Genomic DNA, 16,715 nt, shown 5'->3' with positions numbered 1-16,715 from the left:
TGCACTCTCACTTCATTTGAAGTGTTTGTGCTGACGGATTTCCTAAGTACTTACGTAGGACCTCATGTGTGTAAGCCACTGTACTGACACTGCAAACAATTGGAAAAGTACTAAGACTTCTAAATTATAATCTAAAAGAGCTTGTAAGCTAAAACCAAGTATTACACAAGGCCATTTGTGACCTAAAAGAATAAATAAAATATGTAATACATCAAACAAATGAACATTCCTGTCTTCTTTTGGTAACCTGGAAATGCATCAAGGAAGCTGTAACATTTAAGATAGATCTTAAAGAAGCGACACTATTTCAATTGTAAGTGAAGATGGGTGCACTTGGGGAAGCATCCTCTGTGGAGAGACCTGTATAAACAAAAGTATGTACCTAAGAAGGTGTCCAGAAGGCTTTCAGTAACTCATTGTGGTGATAACACTGAATCTATTAGAAGAATTTGGAGGACAAGACTTCAGAGTTAAATCAAGATTTTTTAAGAGATAAACCTCAAATAATGCAGGGAGAACAAATGCAGAACAAATGTATGTGTGTACACACATACATATTTAAGATGTTTATTTGTAAAAAAAATTGTTTATTTGTACTCCCACCTAAAGTCATTAACACTAGGGCAATTATAACTGAAAAAAAATGTTTAAAACTGATCAACACATAGCAAATAAATAATCTGAAGAGCAAATATACAATCTATATGATATGTATATAGATATCCTTCTATATCATTCATTTCATACATACACATATATGAATAGACTTATGCATATGTGTTATACAGCTCTAGAAATGTGTACCATTTATAATAATCTGGTAGATAGCAAAATCCATGAAAAGTTATTGAAGTGGGATATTACTTAGTCAGACATCTGTTTCTTAAAAATAACCTAACAGCATTGTTTGGGAAGTAAGAGTATCAGCAGGATATAGGAACAATAAAAAGTTTATAGCAAATGATGGAAGTGAGTAGCGGTAATAAGGTCTGAGGACCTTATTTATATAAGTAGAACTGTGTATATTATCAATGGTGAGAGATGAAAGGCAGAAATGAACCTAAATCTGATCACTTATTATGCTTTTCTGTCTCTGTTCACTCAAACACAACACTGACTCCACTGTGGAGTAACGTGGTATGAGTCTTCAGGCTGCATAGCTGTATGGCTGTCAAATATATCATATTCAAATTCTTTTTAGAGCAGTTACCATATTGCAGCACTTAATGCATTTATGAAGCCGCATTGAAACATCCAAACATGTAAAAATTTTTGTTTTCCTTTTCAATTATTCTTATGTCATGAACACTCGATTAAAATTCCTTCTATGTTTTACATATACACCTTTATTTTTACTCTCACCCTAAGTCATTTAAACATTAGGGCAATTATACCTGCAAAAGGTAAACACTAATCAACACAAAGCAATATGTAATCTGTATAAGTTTGTGTCATTTTAATGAGAAGAGAACAGATATTAATGTGTGTCCTAAGAAATTCTCTTTGATATTTTTCTCAATGAATCTATGACTTTCTTATTTCTCAAGCTGTAGATAATTGGATTTAATAAAGGAATTATGATAGTATAAAATAGAGAGTCCATCATATCTTGATCATCTGATTGTGCAGATACAGGGCGCATATACATTAAGACAAGAGGGCCATAGTACAAACAGACAGATAAGAGATGGGCTCCACAGGTGGAGAAGGCTTTTCTTATGCCTTGTAGTGACTTCTTTTTTAAGATTGAAAAGAGAACTAGTGTATAGGAGACAAGAACTATCAGAATGGTGAACATCTGTATTGACCCAGCAAAAATAAATACTATCAGAAAATTAATAGAAGGGTCAGTACAAGAAATCTTAAACAGTGGCATAATGTCACAGTAAAAGTGATGTACTATGATGGAATCACAGAAGGTTAATCTGAATAACAAAGCATTGTGAATTATGGCATGAAGAAGGCCACCTGAAAATGACAAAACTAACAGCCGGATGCATAGTGTATTGGACATAATCACTGGGTAAAGTAATGGTTTGCATATGGCCACATAGCGATCATAAGCCATTGTTGCCAGCAGAAAACATTCCGTGGTTATACTGATTGCCAAGGAAAAAAACTGTATCATGCATTCAGGAAGAGATATCATTTTGCTCTTGGCAAAGAAGTTGACCAGCATCTTGGGGGTCACTGTGGATGATACCCAAGCATCCACAAATGCCAAACTTCCAAGGAAAAAGTACATGGGGATGTGAAGCTGAGGTTCATTCCATATGAGGGCAATCAGACCAAGGTTCCCCATAATGGTGAGAAGATAGATAACCAAGAACACCAGGAATAGGGGGATTTGCCACTGTGGTTCATATGTGAGTCCTGTGAGAATTAACTCTGTCAGTAGTGTTGCATTATCTTTTTCCATGTCCTCACTGGGTGTTGCCTGAAATGAAATGGAATAAGTTTTTTAAATGTCAATAAGAATTTATATGTGAAAATATAGGAAGGAGATTTGAGACACAGTTATGCACATCAGAATGTCCTCTCAATTTTATGTGTTACCTAGGTAATAGATAGGATCTATTTCAGGGGCATGGAAATAAATGGAATTATTTCAAATTTTTAAATGTGCAGCAAAGAACAGATTTGAAAAATGAAAGAATTGTAATATGTCCTAAATTTATGGGATAGGATGGGTATGATATGGAAATTCTATGTTTGGGATGTGGATGTATGGTGAAGGGAAAAGAAGATTGAAGAGCCTTGGTAATGAAATGAATTGAATTGCATATGAAGGATCTTGAACATTATCCATCACGGAATAAGAATACATTAAAACTTACGAGGAGGGAGTGGCACTGAAAGATTATTTTTTAATTGAATATATGGTAGTGTGGAAAATAGACTGCAGAGTGGGATAATTGGGGTCAGGAGTACTAGTCAGTAGAGGTTACTACTATTTAGTGTTCTTAAACCAGATTACATGTTGGAATTGTCAGAGGAATGTTTTGTTCAAAATATAGATCTGAGATATTACTTTAGACATCGATTTACTGGGTCAATAATTAAAGCTAATAATCTGTATTATGTTTACTCCATGAGTGATTCAAATACATGTGGTATGCCTAGTACATGTTTGCAGTGACATTGAGATTGACGGGAAGATGAAGAGACAGATAGGAAAGAGTTCAGAATGTAGATGCAGTACTTCTCTGATACATTGAAGGTGAATGGGTAGTCAATAAAGAATAGAGGAGTCACTTGATGACTGTGTAGATTCCCATCAAAAATTGATTGAGAACTCAGAGGCGGTGGCCCATCTGTGGACATCCCATTGATATATTCTTTGTAATATGAATCTACTACAAATAATGACTTGGAAGTCCTTGGGGTAGTTGAAGGCATGCATACTTATCTATGATCTATCCCTTGGAGAAAACATCAAGTGTGAAGAGGTGGTGAGAAACTAAACTGACAGAGTATATTAAAGTGGCAGTGAAGATGTATGCCATTTTCAGATAGCCAATCTGATCCTCTTTTCTCCCACTAGATATTGGTGGCCCGCAAAGTCTATCACCCACTCTAGGAGCCAAAAGAGCTGCAAACTGACTTTCCTATCCCTCCAAAAACTAGAGTGAGGGCACCTGATGCAAGTGTGGCAAATCTAACTTCCCCACACTGGATTTGGAATTTGAAGTGAGGCATTAAAAGGGGCAAGGACAAAAAAAAAAAAAAAAAGGGACATGGACAAAAGAGAATTTGGGTTGCTAAGGCAACCAAGCTATAATATGAAGGTTCCAGCAAATGCATCCTGCACCCACACCAATGACCCACTCTGTCAGTGTGAAAAGTGGCATTCCCATATAGCGGGTGTGACAACAACCCTCGTGGAAACAGTGTTGGGACATGATTTTGGCTGTTCACAGATTGCCTTCCTTCCTTCTTTGCTATCTATTTTTTTCAAGCTGGTTCCTTCAATCTCCCTCACAGTTCTATGTTAGAGAAAATCCATTCAAAAACACCATTTCTTGTTGAAGCTAATAGTTCTGACTGACAGCAATGAAAGATGGGCAGAGACTGGGAAACGATACTGAGCAGAATGGTCAAGAAGAGAAGGGAAACAGGGCAGATGAGTGTCATGAGCATAAGGAAAGGAAGATATTCAAGAAGGACAAAGAAAGTTATGGCACCAGTCACTAAAATAAATGCTCTAGTAGGACAAGGAGTGAACAGATGTGATGGAGCATGGAAGCTAAGAGATTTTCAGTGGCTTTAGTGAGAGCCATTTCTGTTATGTGATGCAGTGGAGGCCAGAGAATAATGAGAAGTGAATGGGAAACAAGTTACATAACAGTGAACCGGGAAACAAAGTTGAGCCCTCCAGGAATGTGGAGGACAGTTATTGTATGTCTGCTGTGGTAGACAAATACAAAATATTTTTCCTATATATCATTTAATAAAAGTGTTCAGAAGAGAGAAACAGAGAGGGAGGCATTAAGAGAAAAAAGCAGAAGCAGAAGGAGAAATTTGGGTGGATGGAGATCACAAGATGCGCAAAGAGCAATTGGCTGAGAATAACAGACACAACAATGGAAAAGTGTGGGAAAGACAAGCAAAGAAAGATTAAGAATATATCAGAGAAAGTTTATGGACAACACAAAGGGAAAGGCTTAGAATTTGGAGGTAAATGTTTATGTTAAACCTGGTTTTCATGTAATGTGAGCATTGGGAATCTTTTCTTTCTTTTTTTGTTCAAATTTCCACAATTTACTTTTCTGTAGAATATGTGTGGGCTAGAATTTTTCATTTAAAATTTTACTTCATACACTTTGTGCTGTTCATAAATATATTAGCACTGCATGAATTTTTTTAAATATTTAAAAGTTGCTTTAGATTTGTTATTAAAGTGATTTGAGATGACTCTTTAGAGATCCTGCTGGTTTTACTTGAGAGCAGTTTTTTTCTACCAGTTTTTTTAGCAGAATGAAATTGACCCAAAGAGTGGAGTAGAATGCAGGTGATAAAAATAACCAAAGGCAATAACTGCACCTGTTAAATGTGTTTCATTCAGAAAATACTTCCAGACAATTCCAAATACTAAATAATTGAAAATTCTCAAATTCTGTTTGTCTGTGGGTACTTACTAAGCTATATATAAGTGCTTTAAAGAGCAGTGATGGAACACTTATTGCCTATTTCCTGCTACATGTATATAAATAGTCAATGAAATTCTTGTCAGAAGTGGGAGAAAGGATGGAGATAATATGCAAACGATTTACCTAAAAGTTTTAATCAGAACATGTGGTCAGTTAAACATGATAGAGTTTTAAATCAGAATAACCAGAAAGATTGCTTATGTGGATAGGAATCATTATAAAATCATTTTAAGCTGTTTAAAATTTTAGTTCACCAATACTTACAAAGTCATTATAGGTGTGTTAAGAGGTGGTAAAGCGTTGTTAAAGGGAGCAATTCAGTCACATAGCTATTTTGCTTATCTAGATTATTACCACCAAAATAAAATATATAACTTATTCACTATTTGTTTTCTCTTTCTTATTGGCTTTATGACCTCTTATAAACCCAATGTACAATTGTTATAAATCTAACAGTATTTCAATTTTGTATACAAATAATAATGAATATGGCAGAAATCATTTCTTACCCATATCTTGTAAGAAATTGTGGAAATCTCTTCAAAGTGTTAGGCTTTCTAAAATAGAAAAAAATACACTAGCACTGGAATGACAAAACATAAGTAGCAACATTGATTCACTTTGAAGACATCATTTAGCAAGCTTATATGAAGTTGTTTCAAATACAAGAGTCAACCAATGGTATGACTATGTGCTTTTGCCAGAAGAAGGAGTGAAGAACATGAATTCCCCTAATAACACCCAAGGATTCCCTTTAGGACAAAACTAAGCTGTTCTTCTGGGTATTGTAGTTTTGAACATGTATGAAGTCGTGCTGTCCTGTAGGGGATTCACACTTTGACATCATAAACATCAAGTCATCATAGATATTGCAGTTTATGGCCCTATTTTCCACCATTAATGACAATCTGACATAATTATTGAAACTTCAATTTTTCTATAAATTTTGATGTTCTGAGTGCTTTTATTCATCTGATCTTATCTGAGCTAATCATACATGATTTTAATGAGGCCAAAGTTCTGGAGTCCCTTCAGAAGCCAACCCCAAATACAGTTGTCTTCCCCATGCCAACTGCAGCTGACATTCTAGACCTGCACCTAACTTCCCACTGTAATTTGTAAGCAGATGAGAAACCTACTTGGCAAAGGACAAGGGAAGAACAAAGGGAAAGCAAAACAAAGGACCACATTGGGAGGTGGTATATATCAGTGTTTCTCAAACATTAATGTCTGTGAAGCTCCTGGAGATTTTATTAAATTGCAGATTCTCCTTCAATAGGTCAGGAAAGATGCCTGAGAGTCTTCATGTCTAACAAGCTGATGACCTGGACATTTACATTTTTATGGTCTTCCTTCATTAGAGGGTCTAGATGATCTCAGAGCTAGATCTTTGGATGAACAAAAAAACCAAAAGTGGCAAATGTAGCTGGAATACAAAGAAGCAAGAAGGAGCCAGATGGGACAAAAAAGGCCAGCATGGTTTGGCTCACACAGGGTCTGGAGGTTAGTCAGGCAACTGTTCTTTAACTCACTTTTATTTTTTATTTTTTTTTAACATTTATTTATTTTTGAGACAGACAGAGACAGAGCACGAACGGGGGGAGGGTCAGAGAGAGAGGGAGACACAGAGTCTGAAGCAGGCTCCAGGCTCTGAGCTGTCAGCACAGAGCCCGACACGGGGCTCGAACTCACGGACACCGTGAGATCATGACCTGAGCCAGAGTCGGATGCTTAACCGACTGAGCCACCCAGGCGCCCCTGTTCTTTATCTCACTTTTAAGGACAACTAGTTAGATATTTTGAGCAAGGTGGTAAGGTGTTCATATTTGCCTTTCAGCATTAGGAGGGAAATGAAAATGAATGTTCATTCAGAAAATAATGACATTATACATGTCAAAATATGACAATGAAGAAATAGCAATGTTTTGATTTGATGTGTGAAGAGTAGAAAAAAATGCTTAACCTCCACATGGGACTTGAATGGCAGCTAGGGGGAAAGCAAAGGGTCTATATTTTGGTAGAGTCATTAATCAGTTATCCTTTGTCCTTAGAATTTGTGAAAGCCAAAAAAAGAGGAGAAATAAACTACATAGATGAAAAGAAAAGCCTCAGCAGGAGGGTGAGTAAGCAATAGGAGCATGTTACACTTCACACAACCCAAACTTGAGTTAAATTTAATTCCCCCTTCAATTTTGTATATTTATCTCTCACCTCATTTTGTGCCAGATCTATGAGTACAAAAGTCTGCATGGCTGTTTTTCCATTATGAGTAGTCTCAATTTTAGTTATTTTCAATGGTGGGTCATGGTACTTCACTATGGTCATCATTTTCATTTCCCCAGTGATGAATTATATTGAATGTATTTTTGTGTCTCTATATGACATTTACTGAAGTGTCCAAGTATTTTCTCTTTTTTTAAATTGAGGTGTGTATTTCTTATTCAGTTTTGAGATTCTTTGTACATTCTGGATACATAGCTCTTATCAGATGTATAATTTACAAATATTCACTCAAGGATCTTGATCTTCTTTCCCTTCCATAAGATATCACACATGTTTCTTATACTGATTGGACCTAGTGAGCAAAATCAGCAACTACTGTAGACTTATTGGTAGGCATTTGCATACCAGGAGTTCAGAAATAAATTCAACAAAATTCAGGGCTCATTTATCTTAGTGAAATTTCTAGAGGTCCAATTGGTGGGTCATGTGGAGATATATCTTCTAAGGTAAAAGATAAATTGTTGCATCTCTCCCTCCTGCAGCCAAAAATAAAGTACAAGAGCTAGTGGGACCCTGTGTATTTTGGAGGTAATGTCTTCTTCATTTGGGTATATTATTTCAACCCATTTACCAAGTGTCCAGAAAAGCTGTTAGTTGTTTTTTTTTTTTAACTTTTATTTATTAATGAGAGACAGAGAGAGACAGCATGAGCATGGGAGGGGCAGAGAGAGGGGGAGACACAGAATCTTAAGCAGGTTCCAGGCTCTGAGCGGTTAGCACAGAGCCCGACATGGGGCTTAAACTCACAAACTGTGAGATCATGACCTGAGCCGAAGTCAGACACTTAACCGGCTGAGCCAACCAGGTGCCCCCAAAAAGCTGTTACTTTTAAGTGTGACTCTGAACAGAAGAAGAATTTGCAAAGGTGTGAGAGGCTATGCAAGCTCCTCTGCCACTTGGGTCATATGATCCAGCAAAACCAATGGTGGTTGGAGTTCCAGTGGCAGATAGGGATGCTCTTTGGAGCCTTAGGCAGGTCTGTATATGTAAATTGCAGCACAGGCCTTTAGGTTTGGAGCTAAGCCATGCTATCACTACAGACAACTCTTCCCCATTTGAGAAACAGCTATTGGTCTGCTACTAGGCCTTAGTAGAGATTGAACGCTTAACCATGGGCCACCAAATTCCCATGAGACCAGAGCTGCCCTTCCTGAACTGGGTGTTGTCTGACCCACCAAGCCATTAATATGAGAGTACATGGCCACACATGACATGGTATATACATGATGTAGCCTTCCCAGGCCTCCCAGTAAGTTACATGAAGAGGTGGTCCAAATGCCCATGTTTCCCATACCTTACAGGCTAGCTTTTCTATTCTAGCCATACTTTTGGCCTTACAGAGTGTTCTCACAGTAGACAGAGGGATGACCTGGATCTGGTTTACTGCTAGTTCTGCAGGATATACAGACACCATTTGAAAGTAGACAATTGTAGCACTACTGATAGTCTCTGGGACATCCCTGAAGGACAGTAATTAAGGAAAATCCTCTCAATGGGCAGAAGTTTGAGCATTTACCTGATTGTTCATTTACCTGCTAGGAATCTTAGCCATGTATTTGGCTATGTAATGATGCAAGGGCTTTGAGAAATGGTTTGGGTGAATGGTCAGGGACATTGAAAGATTATGACTGGAAAATGACAAGGAAATTTGTGGAAAGGGTATTTGGATAGATCCCTCTAAATGAACAAAACACATGAATATATTTGTGTTCCGTATAAATGCTCAACAAAGGGAGAGCTCTACAGTGGAAGATTTTAATCAGATGGGTAGGATGACCCATTCAATAGATACCAGTCAACATATTTCTCCTGCCAACTCTGTAATTACCAAATGAGCTCATGAAAAAGGGGGGTATGGTGGCACAAATGGAGGTTATATGTGGGCTCCATAATAGGTAATTTTATTTATCATGGGTGACCCAGCTATGGACATTGTTGAGTGCTCAGTCTGCCAGCAGCATAGATTAACAATAAGTCTCTTCATTGGGGTAATCAGGCACCTACCTCATGGCAGGTTGATTACATTGGCCTAATTACAATAATGGATTGGGAAGTGTTTTTTTTTTTTTAATTTTTTTTAAGTTTATTTATTTTTGAGACAGAGAGAGACAGAGCATGAACGGGGGAGGGTCAGAGAGAGAGGGAGACACAGAACCGGAAGCAGGCTCCGAGCCATCAGCCCAGAGCCCGACACGGGTATCGAACTCACGGACCACGAGATCGTGACCTTAGCCGAAGTCAGACGCTCAACCGACTGAGCCACCCAGGCGCCCCCGGGAAGTGTTTGTTTTTAGTAGAATAGATACTTATTCTGGATGCAGATTTTCTGTCTTGCATGCGATGCTTCTACCAACACTCTGTGAATTTATAGAATTCCTAATCTACTGTCATGGTAATTCACCCACACTGCTTCTAATCGAGCACTTCATTTCACTGTAAATAAAGTGTGGCTCCTTGATAATAGTATTCACTTTTCTTACCATTTCCCAGCCAACCTGATACAGGTAGTTTGCTAGAACAATGGATCATCTTTTGAAACTCAGTTACTGCACCACCTAGACAGCATGACCAGCAGGGCTTGGCGTTGTTCTCCAGAAGGCTGTATATTTTCTGAATCAGTGTCCAATATTCAGTACTGTTTCTCCTCTAGCTAGAAGTCATGAATCTACAAATCAGGTAGTAGAAATGGAAGTGGCACCACTCACTATTACCTCTAATGATAAACTAGCATGATTTTTACTTCTTGTACCCATGCTTTTCTGCTCTTCTGTTCTAATTGCCTTACAGCCAAAGGAAGGAATGCTTTCACCAGCACACAATGATTCTGCTGAGCAGGAAGTTAACACTGGAATTAGGCTACTTAAGCTCTTCCTTCCATTAAACCATCATGCAATGAAGTGAGTTACTCTGCTAGGTGATGAGACTACCAAGGAGAAATTGGACTACTTCTCCACAATGGAAATGAGGACAAGTATATCTGAAATTCACATTACTTAGGGCATCTCTTAGTAGTGCTATTCCTTATAATTAAGGTCAATGGAAAACTGCCAACAAACCAATCCAAACAGGATTTCTATTGGCCAGACACTTAAGGAATGAAGGTAAAGAAGAATGACCAGGTAAAAAAAAACCTGACCAGCTGAGGTGCTTGCTATAGAAAAAGGGATTATAGAATAAGTAGTGGAGGAAGTAATTATAAATACCAGCTATTCCCACATGACTTTTTACAGAAATGAGGACTGTAATTGCCATAAGCATTTACTCCTCAGTTTGGTGAGAATATATTTGTGTGTGTTTATTTATACAGACCCATATATTTCTGTATGTATATATGTATGTGTATATAAATAGCAAATATCTTCATTTTCTTTCTACTCATATTCTCTTATTATGTAATATAAAATGTATTCAATTTATTGAATAGTAATTAATTACAATTAATTTGACATCATAGTGTTTAAGTTACCAGATATCAAGGAGAAGAGTAAACATCACGCATAGACTTTACCCTCTTTTCTGGGGAAAGGGTTAGTGCATTTTCAGTTTTATACAGCACAGTTGTATAATGCTAGGTGGAATTGTGACCTTGCTATCATCTTTACTTGGAGTTACTTATGGTTAAGGAATTGTGGATGAGTGTTAAGTTGACAGTGGGTGGATGTATGATGGTTCATTGTATGTGCCACCTTGACTTGTCCATAGGATGTCCAGATATCTGGTTAAATATTATTTCTGGTTGTATCTGTGAGGGTGTGTCCAGTAGAGATTACATCAGTGAACTGAATAAAGTAGATGTCCCTCCCTGGTGCTGGTGGGCATCATGTAATCTACTGAGGGGGGTGAATACAACAAAACAGCAGAATAAGGTTGAATTCACTGTGCCTGACTAGTTGATTTGTGAAATTGATGCACTTGGTGCTCTTGGTTCTGAGACCTTCAGACTTGATGGATTGAATTTATAACCTTCCATCAGCTTTCCTTGTCTCAGGTAGAGAATTCCATTAACTTAGAAATATACCATTGTCTTTCCTGGGTCTCTGCCTTGCAGACTACAAATCGTGGGATGTGTCATCCTCCATAATTATGTGAGCCAATGTCTTATAATAAATATCTTCAGATATATGATATCAGTATAGATAAATACATCTTACTGTTTCTGATGCTGATTGGCTATCATTATTGGTAAGCATGTTTTCAAGAAAAAGTAATAAAAACACCCACAGTACTTCATCTTTTGGAGCAGATGCTCCATTGAAATCTGCGTCCATCTGCCCAGACAGGAAGAAAAGTACAAAACTGACAGTGCTAAAAATATGAAGATTTTTAGAATACTTGTGTAGTGCTGTTTAAGTAAGAAATGGGGGATGTAAAAAAACTGCATTTTGACATATCTTGATTTAAAATTTATATATATATATATAATTTATTGTCAAATTGGTTTCCATACAACACACAGTGCTGCCCTCCTCGATGGCCATCACCCACTTTTAAAATTTTTACTTCACTGATTATTTAAAAGAGTAGTTAGCTATCTAATGTGGTCCCAATCCAACAGCATAAACTTGCTGAAGTCGAAACTGGTCGAAAAGCCCATCAGTCTTTGTTCCACAAACCCTCCAAGTGATCTGAGGCTCACTGAAGTCTGAGAACCATGATTTTAAAAGAAAAACAACAGCAACAAAAAGAAATCCTAGACTAGGGAGGTGTTCACACCTACCTAATATATTTACTAATATTCTACCCTATGTAGTCCATAACCCAGAGTAGAAAATATTGTTCTAGATTTGATTGGTGTTTGTTTTTATATAACTCCCAAATGTGTTGACTTTTTTTAACATTTCAAAAAATTTTTCCTTTTTGTTTAAACATAAAACATACTTATAGAATGCAGTTAACTTAAAACTTATTATTTAGCATCTTCCTAAACCAGTTATCTTTAAATATATCTTCAAGCAATAAAAAGAAACTAACATATTTCACAGGTATTCTCAGACTCTTTTCTGTCACCTCATGTGAAATTGATAGTTACAGACAGTAGTTTGCTTAAGCTAGGCAAATAATTTAATTGATCACCATGAATAAGTATTATTCTTTTACTTCATTAAATTTCTTTTCTGAACCATTAATCAATACCCTTCAGAGGAATGTTAATAGTCATTCAAAAAGATAGAGAGAGAGAGAGAGAGAGAGAGAGAGAGAGAGAGAGACATCTCAAATTGATATAATTGTCAGTGTTTCAGATGATCAGAAATTTTCATTTGTAAGAGTAAATACTGTTTTTAAGAACCTACCATAGTAAAAAGAGCAGTTCACTGAAAGCTAATTTGTGAAATTCTTTGTAAATGTTGTGGAAGTTTGAAATTATAAATATAAAAGAGCAGTTTAGATATTTTTAAAAATGTGTATTCTGGACCACATGCTAGTTATAGTTGTTACACAGCATCAATACCTATAATATATCTTACAAGAATGAAACTACCATATTCAAATAAAAGAGAAAAAAAATTCTGCTTCATTTAAGAATACTAAAGAGGCAAGAAAGAAGCAAGCTTTCTTTTAAAAACAAAATATAAATGTCTATGTGAATGCAGCCACACATTTCTTTTTTTTTCAATTTTTAATTTTAGAGAGAGAGATCCCACAACCTTGGAATCATGACCTGAGCTGAAATCAAGAGTCAGATGCTCAACTGACTGACCCACCCAGGTGCCCCCCCTTTTTAAACATATTTCTCCATTTAGAAAACTATCATCATAAATAGGATATAGCACATTGTTAAGTTGTGTTTTACTTCAATCTTGCTGTACACCCAAGTTACATCTCAGTTTTCAGAGTGTTTCTTTTGATCAATCCTAAGAACAACACAATCATTTAAAGGTTGTAGACTACAACAACAAGGATCTTAGTTAAAAAAATAAATTTATCTTTTAAATCAAATTTGGAAATTATAATAGTTAAGGAAATTGGGGAAAAATGAATGAATAGCAGGCTGGAAGAAGCAGGGGAACAAATTAATGACCTAGAAGACAGAGTAATGGAAAGTAATTAAGCTGAACAAAAGAGAAAAAAAAGAATTATGCACAATGAAAATAAACTTAAGGAACTCAGTGACTCCATCAAACATAATAACATTCACATTATTAAAGTCCTAGAAGAAGAAGAAGAAGAAGAAGAAGAAGAAGAAGAAGAAGAAGAAGAAGAAGGAGGAGGAGGGGGAAGGGGGAGGAGCAGGGGGGGAAGAGGAGAGAGAAAAGGGAAAAGAGATCTTATTTGAAGAAATAGTAACTGAGACCTTCTCTGATCTGGGAAGGAAACATATCCAAATCCATGAGCATAGAAAACCCCCAACAAAATCAACAAAAGCAGATCCACATGAAGGCATATTGTAATTAAAATGGCAAAATGTAGTGATAAAGAAAAAAAATATTAAAAGCAGAAATACAAAAGAAGATAGTTACATACAAAGAAAACACCATAAGGCCATCATTGAATTTTTCAGCAGAAACTTTTGAAGGCAGGAAGAAGTGGCATGATATATTCAGTGTGCTGAGTGGGGAAAATCTGCAGCCAATAATACCCTATAAGTAAGGCTTCCATTCAGAATACAAGGAGACAAATAAAAACTAAAGAAGTTCATGACCAGGTAAGCCAGCCCAGCAAGAAATATTAAACGGAACTCTTTGAGTGAGAAGGAAAGACCAAAAATGACAGTATGAAGGTAGGAAATATAAAAGCAGTAAAAAAAAAAAAAAAAAAAAAAAAAAAATGAATGTTTCTTTTAAAAGTCATTCAAGGAACCCACAAAATAAAAGAATGTAAAATCAGACACCTAAAATGTGGGGAGAAGTAAAGAATGGGTTCAAACTTAATATAGACTGCTATATGTAGGAGATGTTACATACCAACCTAATAGTAACCACAAGTCAAAAACCACTAATAAATATACAAAGAATAAAGAGAAATAAATCCAATATTATCACTGAAGAAAACCAGCAAACTGTGAAAGAGAGAAAGATAAGAAAGAATCAGAGAAAATCTTCCAGAACAACCACAAACAAATAATAAAATGGTACTGAATTCATATCTATCAATAATTAACCTTGAATGTAAATGGACTAACTGTTCCAATTGAAACATACGGTGACAGAATGCATAAAAAAACAAGACCTGGGGCACCTGGGTGGTTCAGTCAAACATCTGACTTTAGCTCAGGTCACAATCTCCTGGTTTGTGGGTTCAGGCCCTGCATCAGGTTCTGCTCTGGCAGTCTCTCTTTCTTTCTCTCTGCCCCTCTCCCATGCTCCTCTCTCTCTGTTTTCCCCTCTCTCCCTTACACACACTCACTCTCTCTAAATAAACTTAAAAAAATAAAAATTAAAAATTAAAAAAATAAAAAACAAGACCCATCTATATTCTGTATGCGAGAGACTCATTTTAGGCCTAAAGATACCTGGAGATTAAAAGTGAGGGGATGGAGAAATTTTTATCATGCAGATGGATGTCAAAAGAAAGCTGGAGTAGCAATACTTACATCACAAAAAATTGACTTTAAAACAAAGATTGTAAGAAGATACAAAAAAGAACACCATACAATAATAGAAGGGACAATCCAACAAGAAGACATAACAATTGCAAATATTTATGCACCCAACATGGAAGTGCCCAAATACAAAAAACAGTTAATAATAAACATTAAGGAACTAATCAATAATAATACAATAATAGTAGGGGACTTTAACACCCCACTTACATCAACGGACAGATCATCTGAACAGAAAGTGAAAAAGGAAACAATGGCTTCAAACAACACACTGGACCACACGGACTTAACAGATACATTCAGAACATTCCATCCTAAAACAGCACAATACACATTCTTTTCTTTCTTTTATTTCATTTTCTTTATTTATTTTGAGAGAGAGAGCAAGCAGGAGAAAGGCAGAGGGAGAGAGTGAATCCAAAGCAGGCTCCATGCTGTCAGCACAGAGCTCAACATAGAGCTTGATCCCACTAACCATGAGACCATGACTGAGCCAAACCAAGTCAGATGCTCAGCCAACTGAGCCATCCAGGTTCCCCAGAATATGCATTCTTTTAAGTGCACATGGAACATTTTACAGGCTCACATATTAGGCCACAAAATAAGCCTCAGTAATTAAAAAAAATGATATCATACTATGTATCTTTTCTAACCACAATGCTATGAAAGTAGAAGTCAACCACAAGAAAAAATCTGGAAATACCACAAATACATGGAGGTTAAATAACATGTTACTAAACAATGACTGGGTTAACCAGGAAATAAAAGAAATAAATTATAAAGTACATGGAAGCAAATGAAAATGAAAACACAACCATTCAAAACTTTTGGAATGCATCAAATCCATTCTAAGAGAGAAGTTTATAGCAATACAGGCCTACTTCAAGAAGCAAGAAAAATCTCAAATAAACCACCTAATCTTACACCTACAGATGCTAAAAAATACAACAAAAGATAAAATTAAAAACCAGTAGAAGGAAAGAAATAATAAAGATTAGAAGATAAAGAAATGATATAGAAACAAAGTGAACAAACAAACAAAAAACACCCAGCAGAACAGATTAATGAAACCAAGAGCTGGTTCTTTGAAAAAGCAATAAAATTGATAAATCTCTAGCCAGACTTATCAAGGAAAAAACAGAAAGGACCAAAATAAATAAATCACAAGTGAGAGAGAAAAAATAAGAAACACCACAGAAATACAGTTATAAGAGAATATTATGAAAAATTATATGCCAACAAATTGGACAACCTAGAGGAAATGGATAGATTCCTGGAGGCATATAACCTACCAAAACTGAAGTAGGAAAAACTAGAAAAGTTGAACAGACTGATTATCAATAATGAAATTGAATCAGTAATCAAAACACTTCCAACAAACAAAAGTCCAGGACCAGAGAGCTTTACATGTGAATTCTACCAGACATAAAGAAGAGTTAATACCTATTCTTCTCAAACTGTACCAAAATATATAAAATGAAGGAATACTTCTAAAGTCATTCTATGAATTGAATAAATTGATTTGAATTGATCACCATGAACAAATATTACTCCTTTATTCCATTTAATTTCTCTTCTGAACCATTTATCAATACCATTCAGAGGAATGTTAACATTCAGTCAAAAAAAGAGAGACACCTCAAACTGAAATAAGTGTCAGTGTTCTACATGATCTATGAGGCCAGAATTACCCTGATACCAAAACCAGATAAAGACACCACAAAAAAAAAAAAAAAAAAAAA

At 36.1% G+C, this 16,715-nt stretch overlaps 1 protein-coding gene across 1 annotated transcript; it reads right to left on the bottom strand.

Moving 5' to 3' along the window:
• Window positions 1-1,489: 1,489 nt before the first annotated feature.
• Window positions 1,490-2,422, bottom strand: LOC121035791 (olfactory receptor 5H2-like). Its single transcript, XM_040483643.1, has one exon. The coding sequence runs from the start codon at window positions 2,417-2,419 to the stop codon at window positions 1,490-1,492; it is 930 nt and encodes a 309-aa protein (XP_040339577.1). The 5' UTR covers window positions 2,420-2,422.
• Between the last annotated feature and the right edge of the window lie 14,293 nt (window positions 2,423-16,715).

Source organism: Herpailurus yagouaroundi, unplaced genomic scaffold, assembly GCF_014898765.1.
Source record: "Herpailurus yagouaroundi ecotype Mexico unplaced genomic scaffold, PumYag 162, whole genome shotgun sequence".
Taxonomy (NCBI): domain Eukaryota; kingdom Metazoa; phylum Chordata; class Mammalia; order Carnivora; family Felidae; genus Herpailurus; species Herpailurus yagouaroundi.
This window is presented reverse-complemented; position numbering and strand designations above follow the sequence as displayed.

Bases quoted from the DNA above. Each gene is read 5' to 3' on its own strand.
- LOC121035791 (XM_040483643.1), bottom strand. From the start codon at position 2,419: ATGGAAAAAGATAATGCAACACTACTGACAGAGTTAATTCTCACAGGA.